Source organism: Hetaerina americana, unplaced genomic scaffold (assembly GCF_022747635.1).
Source record: "Hetaerina americana unplaced genomic scaffold, ioHetAmer1.1.p SCAF_6, whole genome shotgun sequence".
NCBI classification, from domain to species: Eukaryota; Metazoa; Arthropoda; class Insecta; order Odonata; family Calopterygidae; genus Hetaerina; species Hetaerina americana.
In genome coordinates, this window is record NW_027287205.1 from 50,211,636 (window position 1) to 50,224,610 (window position 12,975).

General features: G+C 36.5%; 1 protein-coding gene across 1 annotated transcript; it reads left to right on the plus strand.

Annotated features, from left to right (window-relative positions):
- LOC139695139 (sphingomyelin phosphodiesterase 5-like) lies at positions 1–12,389 on the plus strand. Its single transcript, XM_071593787.1, has 5 exons — positions 1–1,133; positions 1,212–1,324; positions 7,372–7,588; positions 8,735–8,943; positions 11,492–12,389. Exons 1-5 carry the CDS (start codon positions 443–445, stop codon positions 11,699–11,701), a joined length of 1,440 nt encoding a protein of 479 aa, XP_071449888.1. The 5' UTR covers positions 1–442; the 3' UTR covers positions 11,702–12,389.
- The last annotated feature ends 586 nt before the right edge of the window (positions 12,390–12,975 follow it).

The following is a 12,975-nucleotide window of genomic DNA, read 5'->3' on the forward strand; positions in this document are numbered from 1 at the left end:
GATTGTTTATGTTTGCATTTCGTGGAAAGCAAAATCCTAAAATACTTACAAGTAACCACTATTGCGAGTGGAAACCGACGCTGATGACTATTTTTGTGTTCAGTGTTGGAAATGAATATTTATTTGGCGTTAGTAGATTGTTATCATTGCGGAAAGCTGCAGACCGTTCGAGAGTATATACTGAAATTTTATCGTGTTAACTTGCATTACTCAAAGATTTTATCCGATAACTCTAAGTTGGACTTTATTTAAGAGTACTCTTATTTAAATTCACCCATTTGGTTGGGTTATTTGCATCCCCTCGTCTTGCAATTGGTTTTATAAACTGATTTATTACAATATTCAGTTCTCCGGTAAGCTTGAAAATTGTCATTTGTTTACAGTGATTACAAGAAGGAATAATAAAACAATACAGTATTTTAATGATATTCATGTCAACAAAATGCGGTGCTCCCAGAGATATTCGAAAAATTGCAATAAGTTTTTGGATGCAATCGCGTATGCCTTACTGTACCCATGGGTGACATCATGTAGCTTATTTTTGGCGTGCTACATTTCAGATATTTTAGAAAAATTATATCCGCAAAAGAAGTTGTTGCAGTATATTATTCTTGGTCCAATTTTTGCTGCTTTGGTAATATTGTTACTTCCAATGGGAATGCTTGGTGCACTTATTTGGATAGGATTGTGTACGTTTGCTGAAAAAGAACCCTATTCGTATTGCGTAGTGGAAGAACGCAAAGGCCAGCAAAAATTCCCTGTAGAGTTTTTGGGCAATTCTGACTCTACTGAAGGGCCAATATTTACATTTGCTACTGCAAATGTGTTACTTGGACCCGATTTTCTCAATAAACTCAACCATAACACATCAGGCTATTTTAGATGTCGCGAAATCAGTCAGCGAATCATCAGTCATAATGGAAAGTATTTCAGAAATATGAGTCATACCACAGAGGTGGGAGGAAGAAGAAATTTCATATTTTCTGAATTCCCATCCGTAGACTTTTTGTGCCTTCAAGAAGTATGGGAGAGAGTTCATGCTTCCGTTTTGATCAAGAATTTATCCAAAGAATATGGGTATTTTATTTATGATGTTGGAGAGTATAATTTCAAGAGCAACCTCTATTTACTTGGTATGCTCAAGTGGGTGGCATCATTTAAGCATATAACTTGTATGTTGTATTTGTTGATAATATTTATTTTTGTTATAGGAAGTGGATTGATGTTTGCAAGCAAGAATCCCATTCTCGAAGCAGAATTTAAACCATTTTCATTCAAAACAAACCATGCCAAGTTTACCTCTTTGGGAGTTCTGTGTATAAAAGTGAGTGGATGTATTGTCATGGCATCCTACATTGCCATCTAACTCCGAGTAAGAAAATACTGAAATATTTCTTGTAGCATGAGCTCAGTTTCTTCACTGAAGAGAGCACAAGGAGTTTCATTTGCATTTATTTTAACTTTCAAACATGATTGGGTGTCTGTTCTAAACATAGGCTGAGAAAGTAAATATGTACTTAGTGAGTCTGACATATATTATGGACTCTCAAATAAATAATCCCCTTGTTTAGGATTTCCCTTATTTTGTTTCTTTTTACAGGCCCAGTACCATGCTGTCATAGCCAGATAGACTATCTTCATTTAAGGATTTACTCACTTTAAGGTTCATAGAAATTGTCCCCTGCTAATTCTTAAAAATGGAGATTTCATTTGTACAGTGTAATATTAAAGTGTATGATGGATTTTAATTAAGTTTTGTAATATTGCCCTCCCTTAAAGTGCCAGTTATATATTTATAGTGAACCTTAAAGCTATACAATGCAGAGGTCCTTCCCCCTCCACCCAATAGCCTGAAAATAATCTGTTAATGCTTCCATGAACTCTACTTACCATTTAGAGTGTAAAAACAATATATTAGTAAACACAAAATTCTTCTGTTATGCATGAAAAATCAGTGTTTAAAGAATGAAATTATGCCTTTAATTTGAAGCTATGCTTTGGCATAGTTATTTACCTAATGCCATTAGCTGTTTTCATTCATCTTAAGAGTGATCATTAGTTTACAGTTATTTGATTTGCTCTTTGTTAAATATGTGCAAGGCCAAATTGGGACGGTTTCACTACTTTTCCCTTTTAGCTGTGCTTTTAAACATTTTTAAAAATGTTTAAAGTTATCAGCAAAACTATTACTCCTGGACTGATGTTTTTTTTTTGTATGTTATACATTTTTCCAGCAAAATTAAATAATTATGGGAAAGTTGAATGCTCTCATTAACCATAGTCGATTTAAAATAGAAGTGAAAGGAAATGGTTAATTACTCCAAGGTATATATTATTAAAATTTTCCCCTTTACTAGCATTATGTTTTATTCCTTATGTGCCTGACAGGTTAGTTCATATTTGCAAGCCATAGCAATGAAGTACATAGCAAAGGAGATAGGGAAATAGTGCATTGACTAGCTTACTGCTTTCATGCTTTGCTCATGTATCAAATTCCAATGATTGCAGCATTCCAGATCATATCTAATGGAGAGCCCTTCAATCTCATTGTCCAATCCTTTGGTTTATGTGTTCTTCTTTGGTCTTTCCTTAGTTCACATTAGTGCAGGTTCTTAAAAATGCTTTCCTTTATAAAAAAGGGATCAATAGTGCCATGTAGATTTCTTCATAAACTGTCTTTTTAGGGAAAGTATCTGCCTCCCCTATTTTTAATTTCCATGACTCCATCCCTGATAGAGTACTGTTAATGCATGTCTCTCACCCAGATTGAGCCTTGCTCCCTTGTGTAAATTCAGCTGCTTGTGTAGTCGAGTACCTACTAAGTGTTGGCCAGGTTATTGCAATTTAACTGTATGCACTACCAAAGTGCCCATCTATCCCTATTGCAGGGGTGGCAACACAGCACTCACAGCTTGCTCTCAGCATGCAGAGACTATGAAGATCCAGCTGAGGCAAGGGGGAGGGGGCAAATTGACCATCTGAGGAAGGTGGAAGGGAGAATTTGCACTTTGAATCTTATGCACCTGCTTCTGCTGCACTATATGCGGAAGTTAACTTGAGTCCCTCCAACATCCCCTCCAGCCAACTGAGGTCACTCATGGGACTGACTGTTGCTCATGCTCCTCAAATTTCCAGATAAGCAGGCAAACCCTGAAGGGGCCAAGGACTGCAGAAGTCTATTGTCTCCCCTAGAATTAACAATTTAATAAAGGGACTTCAAGTCAGAAAAGGGGTCTCCCTCACTCCATGAGGTTTAGTTTACATGGGATGTTACATTTACATGATAAGCACTTTCTAAAGAGTATATATTAAAATGTAGATACTTTTGCTAGGGTTCAAATGACTGGGTGCAAATCATGAACCATGCTTGTATGAGAGGAAATTTCAAACCATTGCCCAATATTGGTGACTATATCAGGTGACTCTTTTTTACCCTTTAGCAACTCCCCCTTCTTCAGATGAGTAGTTGAGGCAGAGAATGCCTTCTGTTACATTAATGAAATTCCATCATGTAGAATAATATCTTGCTGAACAGATTTCTTATTTTATTGGCAAATATTTTTACCAATAATATTTAATATTAGTCACCTTCATTAAGCTGAAATGAAATCAATGCTCAACATTACTATTTCTTTGCTGGTCATAGACCTAAACACGTATGTAAATGTGACAGCCATAATTTGCTGAGGGAAATGTAAATAAAATCCAAGTCATTGTTTTTGAAGGATTTTTGAAATTCTGCATCAATAGGTCATGAGGAAAATGTTTAAGATATTAAAATAAACCGCAAAATGAACATGTAGGAGAACTGGTATTAAAATAACATGGCAGGAAGGCCATATAAGTCACTCGGGATTTTGAGGGTTTGCATATCAAAAATGACACAAAATTACTTAAATGGAAACTAGCATCAACTCATCAAAATGTCTTTTAATCCATGTTGACCCAATTTAGATACCCAAGTTGCTAATTTTAACATGTATTTGAATAAGAAAAGTGACTGCAAATCAATTAGATTTTCTATAGCCACCTTCCCACTTAAATGCCTAGAGAACCAAAATTTGAACATTGGTTTTCGCAAGATAGATGTCTTGCAGTGGTGACTTTACTTGGTGGTAACATTTCCAAAAAGTCATCAATGCGAATCAGTATTTGTAGGAGGAAGGATTTCTTCACTTGAGCATTGACACTAACATTATTCTGTAATTTCCAAAAAAATCTAACATCTTGGCATCAACCCAGTTGTCATTTCTAGTGTAACAGGTATGTGGTTAGGTTTTGGATTGTCCCTTTAAATTAGCATACCTTTTTGGAATGCTGGAATTCATCTGTGCAGTATGAATGCATTTTGTCAAATCCTCTTACTTTCATCACATTTTTCTAGTTTCAACCTTATTATGTCTCCAGAATGCCTTTTCTCTTTCTCCTCTTCATTCCCAAACATTCATTTCCTGTTGCATTACACCCCATAGCATCCAATTACTTTTCATTATATTCGATTTACATTTTCTGACTTCTTCAGTGTCATGTCATCTTATAACTTCCCTTTCATTTCCTCTCCTTTTTGTCTTCTTATTTTCCAGCTTATCTCCTATTTATTCACTTCTTTGCCAGTCTCTGAATTGGTAAGTCAAATTTCTGAACAAATTTTTTACCCATAGTTAATATGAAAGGAATCAGCCATTCAAATTTTAAATGAAAAAATTCTCATAAGATGTTCCCACAGAGTTTGATGTTTGAACTTATCATGTTGGACTGTTTAATAAAGAGTTGAAGCTAGGAAAGCTGTTGTCATATTATTTAATGATATTCAGGAAATTGTGTATCAGCAGGCCATATGAGCACATACAGATGTAAATGGAGCACGCTGTAGGAACGCCCTGAAAATTCTTTTAGGGCTTATCAATCCCAGAAGCTTCATTTCAAAGCAACAGGCTGGATGCTGCATCACGATAATGCACAATAGCTCATTGCAAATGTTATTGCTGAATATCTTACTAAAATCTGAGTTAATTGTGTTCCTCATCCTCCCCACAGTCCAGTCTTAACCTTGTGTAAATTTTTCCTGTGTCCGTATGTGAAAAAACAACTTGGTGGAAAGTATTTTTCATCAGAATCAGGCAGAGGCAAACTTAACATGTTTCAATTTGCAAAGGCTACTGCTGGAAAAATCCAAGAGTCAGATTAGTGAAACTTGTGGTTCATATATACTCTCTCCAATAAATATGAACTGAGGCCATAAAAACTTCATTTTACAGAATTTAGTCTAAATCGGTTTTGTACCCTTCGAAGTTATCTCCATTCTAATGAAATTAAGAATACAAAGTAATTTAATAATTCTTAATTTCATTAAATTGAATTTCCACAAGGTTGAGCCAGAAACAATTGATTATCTCCATTTGTTGCTATATACTTATTCCATCTTCTTTTCCACTGTTTAAAGCACTCTTGGAAGTCCTCGGCAGTTAGGCGTTTTAGTTTTCTCGTCATTTCTTGCTTTATTGTGTCCACATCTTCCCAGTGATGCCCCCTCATTACATTTTTGCATTTTGGGAATAGGAAAAAGTCACTGGGGGTGAGATCTGGTAAATAAGGACGATTATCAAGGATGGTGTTTGAATTTTTTGCAAGAAACTGACGAACAAGCAATTCTGAATGTGCAGGTGCATTGCCATGGTGAAGGATCCATCCATCATGTTCGGTTAACATAGTGTGCACTGTTGATTTTCCTAAATTCAGTTCATCAGCTATCGTTCGGGCAGTTTTTCGATGATCGCTAAGGACAAGGGACTGCACACGATCAATGTTGTCGTCAACACCGGTGGTTGAAGGTTGTCCCGGCCTTGCATCATCCGTGGCGTCTTGTCGGACATCTTTAAAATGCTTAATCCACTTGAAAACAGATGTTTTCTTCAGAGCATTATCACCGTAAATAGCTGTCAACATTTCAGTAATTTCTGGACAACTTTTACTGCACTTCACCATAAAACGATATTGATTCGTTGCTCCGTGATTTCAATTTCCATTTTTGACACATGCAGTTAAAACAAGGACAAACTAAACTTACATAACTGGCTCCATATGCACAGCTTGACGATCTGCCAAGCACAGATGGCTCATTGGGTCTAAGGCAACTAGCGCCGCTAGTGGGCGGGGCTGTAGTCCTCATCGTGGCTGCCAGATTGCACCAGTTCACGCCTTAATTGCACAGACTAGGTAACTTTACCCATCAGGTCAACATTGTATCAAGAGTCAGTTTTTCACAATAAACTCTGTGATTAAAAAATTTATTATCACTCATCATGGAGCAACCCTTGTATTTTCATGAGAATCTACCAACAATACTTATGGGAAAAGTCATATTTAATCGTAATCAGAAAAAAGGTGAACCTGTGGGAATTGGTAATTTCTTGGACTTGAAAATGAGGTCTATTTCTTTGTTCATCAGTCATGATCAATACATAGAACCAGTTTAAACTTGGGCTGCACATTTCCAATTTCATCTCAAAGTTCTTGGTTATTTTTTGGAAAGGGTAACTTTGTATGCTTCCATACTTGATTTGTAAAGATAGAGGAAGAATGGTCAGGAAGTTTTTGAGATCCTGTTGTGAAGACAATGAGAAGAAATAAGCTGATGAGAGAGATTACCCAAACAAAGAGATAAGAGTTAATGGTGGATTTTTGGGCTTGAAGAAAACAGGAAAATTGGATGAAAGCCTTAAGGAGAGGCAGTGAGATGGCTGTGATAGAAATGAGAATGTTGAGTGATTGAAGCGGGAGGAAAAGAACAGGTCCATATTTTGCACAGCAAGTAAAGTTCAGGTTTTGTGGAAGTGGTTTAGATAAGTAACCATCAAGATAATGTAATAATTTTCAGGGACTGTACAAAGCCGACCAAGAAATCCCAGTGTCAGACATCCTGCACATTTTACTGTCTGGAAAGATTATTTCCCATAGTCCCCTGATTGAGCACTCATTATGCCAAGTTTCTATGGAACCAAATTAGTGCTCTACTTTGCTATTGGCAGTCAAATGAAAACCAAATACCCACCATAACACACAGTGCAGTAAAAGCTAGCTTTTTACGTATCAATATTGTCATCACTGTGGAAGGAGAATTGCATAGACAACTCACAAGCACCCGCAGTTGTTGGGTTATGTCCTTGTTGATACACAGGCTGGTTGTTGTAGCAGGTGTTCAGTTTTCATTTGACTGCCCCTCATATTTTGAACTTTTTGGCATTCAAGTTGAAGATGCATTGTTCAAAATTATCAAATTATGCAATCCCTCATCTTCATCCATATCATTTTATTATTTGTTGATAAATTTTAATCATTATGTAAGTGTGTGTAAAGTACTGTACATTCCAGGTTCTGCTTTACTACTGTCGAAATGGAGATCGTCAGGTTGGGTACATAGCCAACTTACATACACAGGCCTTTCAAGGAACCGATGCTGTAATTTACTCCCAACTATCTGAAGCAGTTCAATTCATTGAGAAGTTTAAAGAGAAAAATTCAAATGTTGGTGATGTTGTGAAATTTGACATCATATGTGGTGATTTTAATGCTGATAACATGTCTCCAGGTAAAAAATCCATGATCAGTATAGTTTATTTTGGAAAGACTTTACTAAGTTAAAAAGAGTCACTAATTTCTACTGCCTACTGTCCTTGATTTTGACAAAATTCATCTTTCTTCATTTCTTCTTAGCTTCTTCTTACCTAATGCTGTCTAAAAAACCCACACTCCTCCTTCCTCTACCCCACTTCCCCAACAATCTCTCTTCTATCATGGCTTACTAACATACAACTACCTCTTAATATTTCCTCCATCCAATTTCAATGCCTTCTCCAGATGACCCCCCAGTAACTGCCTTTCTTTGTGTGCCCTATTTAAGCCTTCAGCATTCGTCTTCTACATATCCCCCACACCCTCCAATATACACTGGCCCTTTTGCCTTAAAGACCTGGTCTTATATCCATAAATCACTGTACTACATATTAAAGTCTTGAATAATCTTATTTTCAGACTTTGCTTCTTTACTGATCTTTCTTATTGAACCTCTGATCAATTCAAGGCATTACATGTGTGCTTACTTCCTTTAAGTATGTATACTTACTAGACATGTATTATAAATCATAAATAGGGGAAATTTAGTATATGTTACCCCTCTTGGATTTTACAATTCCCATGTATTCATTCACCCAAGCAATGATGGTAATGGTCTAATTTCATTGAAATGATATTAGCAATAGTATGATAGTAATTGTGTTTGCAGTATTTCCCTGGGATATTTTTATCATCATTATTGGATTCAGAATTGGTTTGTATCTAGTTTACCCTATTTCCCATTTTTTTCATTCTCTCATTATTTATTGGAGTGATGTTGTCAATAACTTGATTTCAATTTTCATCCTTGGTCTTCCCCAGTAGTTTTTCCTTCCCATGATTCCCTAAGTTGTGGTATTCCATGAACTATCATGCCTCAATGTGTCTGTTTTGCTTTTTTCTTCTTGCTAATTCCGTCCATAGAACTCTCCCTTTGCCTTTGATATGTAGACTTCCATTATAGTTAAATGGCTTGGTCATTCATCTTCATTATACACGTACTTATTTAGTTCTACAGTTTCATAAAGATATAAGAGTAAAAATATTTTAATTAATCAAATAAAAGTGCAGTGCATATACTAATGTATGCATCCTCTTCCTTTTACATTGTTATTGCCTTTAGGAGATGAGGACGTTCAATATCACTCTCTATTTGATGAATACAAAGACATTTGTGTTGAGAAACCAGGGAAAGACAAGAACTGGGCCATAGGAACCGAGCTTCGACAAATGACCCTTTTCAGCCCAAGCATCTCAACCCCTGAGCTATTCAAAGAAGCACTCACAGATGATTCCTTAAGAAGATTATACGTGCTAGACGCTGATGTCATTGTAAGTTTTATTATAGACATGAGTGGAACCTATTTTTATTAATAGTTAATGTCAGTTACACATTTACATAATACATGTGCAGGGTTTAATCATGTTTACAGCAAATCTAAAGTTTTCTGAAGGTTCCTTCACTAGCCCTGGGACATTGCTAATAAAAAACTCATCTCTCTTTTACTGTTAGTTTGATTATTATGTGGAATTCCTTTTGCTCATTTTATCTTGCAAGAAATATTCCTGTCGGGAATATTAAAGGTAAATCAAGCCATTGAGTAGTAAAAGTGACACTAAATCATAGTTGATGTCACTTTTACGAGGATTGGAATGGTGTGGTAGCTTACGTATGTACGAATCCCAGTGGTAGCAAATATTTTTCAGTGGTATCCCGATACCTACTTGAGGTGCTTTGTGGAGGGCACTTAGAGTGAGTATGCCATCCGTCGGATGGGACATTAAGCTGCAGACCGCTTGGCACATTTCATTAGAGAAGGCTAATGCCAATGCCAGGTTTCTCTCCACCCTTCATCCCTCTCCTGTCCATCCCTAATAGTGCAAATGACCTCAGTTGTCGGTCACTTCCCCTAAAAACTACTACTATGTCACTTTGACTCATAAAAGGTCCCTTTTGGGTTAAAAAAGAGTTCGATGCCCAACTCGTGCATCATCCGCATTCAATTTTTTTCCCCTCAGCTTTATATTTCATGCCAAAAATATCATTTTCCAGATATTTTCTTAATATTTACAAGGTCTGTCCCAAAATTAGTATGAATTATTTTTTCCCATATGGACCAGTGGTGGTTCTTCTGGCTGGGTCTGAGGGAGGGGAGTCTCAGGATAGGCTGGAGGCCAATGGCAGTTGGCTTCCAGCCTTGGCATAATGTGGATTGTTACTTTTCAAAACCTCTCTAACGTGACCCAGTTATCATGAACCAGTAATTGAAACAGCACTACGCCATCAAATTTTGCGTGAAACTGGGTAAAACCAGAAAAGAGACTTGTGACAAGCTCAAGGCAGCTTATGATGATAATGCTAAGGGTAGATCAGGTGTTTCTGGGTGGCATAAGTTGTTTGAGGAGGGTAAAGAAGATATTGAAGACACTAACCGTTCAGGATGCCCTTCGACTTCAAAAAGTGACGAAAATCTTTCAAGAGTAAAGGCTTTGCTGGACAGGGATCACAGATTAAGTGTTTGCATGGTTTTTGATGAACTTGACACCCATAAAAGTTATGTCCATCCACTCTGACTCAAAAACATGGGCATGAGAAATGTGAGTGGGAAGTTGGTGCTGTGAGTGCTCTTGGACGAGCATAAGGAAACTCGCATTCGGATCTGCCAAGAGCTTCTCGACCATGTGACTGAGGATCCAAATTTTTTGATGTTGCCCCTCCAGACTTCTTCCTCTTCCCCCGCCTCAGATCCATGCTGAAAGGACATCACCATGGCTCGGTGGAAGTGTTACAACAGGTCATGACAAGGGAGCTTGGCAGCATTCCAGGTGCCGCCTTCCAGAAGACGTACGAGGCATGGCAAACCTGCTTGCAGCAGTCTGTGGATGCACGAGGGTGCTATTTCGAAGACTTTTGATTGAATTTATGAATTCTGGCGATTAAGTTTTTTCAATCGACTCAGTCCTATTACCTTTTGGATAGACCTTGTTTAGGCGTGCAAATTTCAAGTTCTTTATCATAAATATTTGGGTAGAAGAATATTTGTTATTAGTTGACTTTGTAAGACTTGATCATATCATCCTCCTTCCCTCATTTTAACTTCTGTAGCTGCTATAGATAATGGCATGGAAGGGCTTATTATCTACAGACCCTAGAACAAGTTGATTTTCTTGATTTGTTTTTCCTTTTTCAGGTTAGCGACTAATTATTCTCCAAATTTTTTTTGTGGTTTTCCTCTTTTCTTTTTGCATCGTGGGTTTGCATTTTTCTCAAAATGGATGCTCTACAGAGGTTAACATCTTCCTCCACAGCTGAGGATAAGCTTTTCAATTCAAATATCTCTGCAGCCTACAATGTTAGTTAATCTTGTGGTTGTGTCTCCCGATAGTAGAATGGTGGCCAAATAGTGTTGGGATGTGATTTGGGTGGAGTTCTCATTCTAAATATTGGAAAAAATAGGATGCATATGATTACATTGCTTTCAAATTACAGTTGGTCTTCAGTTTTAGAATGAAATTATTCCCACCCATCTTAGCTCCTGTGTAACTCATTCATGAATTCACATTTCACCCATATTCAGCCATTTTTGCTTCCACACTTATGGAATGGAACAGGTCATGAGTGCACAACAAGGGGAGTCAATGAGGATATTTACTTGGGCAGCCTAGTTTGAAGGTCAAATGTGGCCAGCATTTGTCCACACAGAAATGAGTTTGATGGCTACAAGCAGAGCATGTGCTCATTTGTATCCATCTGCTCTGATTTGTGCAGATTGATTGGAAAGCACCCAAATTTAAATGAAAAATTTGATTGCATAAAAAGGATTTAGTTGAAATATTATGGTTGGTAAATGCACAATAACATCTTTGTTTTCTATTACAGGTACATAGGCCTAGTTTAATGGTGGCTGTAGTAAGACCAGACCCTGCTGGTGAAGTTAAACCGGTGCCTTTTGGAGGGATGCGCCGTGTAGATAAAATTCTAATGAATGAATCCACAAAAGCTAAGATTTTGGGTTATGGGTTTGTGACAGCTCTTACTCACCTCACAGACCATCTCCCTGTGTGTATGACTATCCAGACCCTTCCTTGATTGTCCTCATGTTTCTTACGTTTAGTAAATTAAGAGCTTCAAATTCTATCAATAGTTGTAACCATTTTATCAGTTGTAAAGTCTTTCTATTTTTTGACCTTCACAGTCACCTGTGATATTTTCCTAATTTTATATTGCAAAGTCATAAGCCAACCCTCTTGACAGTTTGCTTGATATATGAAAGTTGTTTATCTAAAATGTGAGAACGTACTTGAGAATATTTTGTGATAAATTTTAATGAAGGTTAGTGATGTAAATTATTCTTGGCGGACTCCTACTCTCACTCACAGAATAATAGCACAAGCACAAAGGAGAATGTGAACTGTTAGTTTTATCCTAATATAGGATAATTAAAATTATACAATAGATACCTGATGGAATCACTGTTTAGAGAGGCCATATATTTCACTAGTTAATATATTTGATGTTTAAATGTGAAAAAATATTTGCCACAGTGGATAAATAGTGTTCTTGGTGCTAATAATAGGTCCTGTGATGCCTAGAATGATGATTTTGATGCAATGCTACTCAAGATTTCTGTTCTCATGGATGATTGCCTGAGTGTGTCTGCACACCATCATATCTCACTTGTAAATTGGTAATGTACTGCTAAAAACATAGATATTTCATAATTTTTTAATTATATTTTCAGTATTGAATGTTGCATAAAAATGACAGTAGAAGAAAAATAAAAAAAATTATAAATATTCTTAAGTTTGTAATTTCTTTCACAATTGTGGTCACCTCTTGTAATATGTGCACCTCTGGAATCATTGAGGAATCTGCCATCACTTTTTCACAAAACTAAATCACCAATTACAATTTCGGAGCCTGAGGTATACTCATATCTGCAGCCCTTTGGTTATTAGATGGGCATGTTACATGGTTCAATGTAGCTTAGTTCGAAATATTGCCTGTATAATTCAGAACTTTTGTCTTACTCTCTTGGTAAATTTTTCATTCCCATATTTAATATATTTTTAAATGCATTATAATGTGCATTGGAATTTCTTAAAATTAAACGAATGTGTCACTAACAAGAATTATGCAAAATGGAGACACCATCTCAAAGATTTCAATTTTATCAAATAATGGCTTCATTCATTCAATTGACATTTTAAATGAAAAACTGTGATTGATAGAACAGCACAAGGAACATTGTGCCCATATTTTCAATGGAGGCTGTTAAAATGATTGCAAGTGAAGAAGATTTAAAGGAATCAATTAATCCATACCAAAATCCATGATTTCAAATATATTTTTCTATTCAAAAC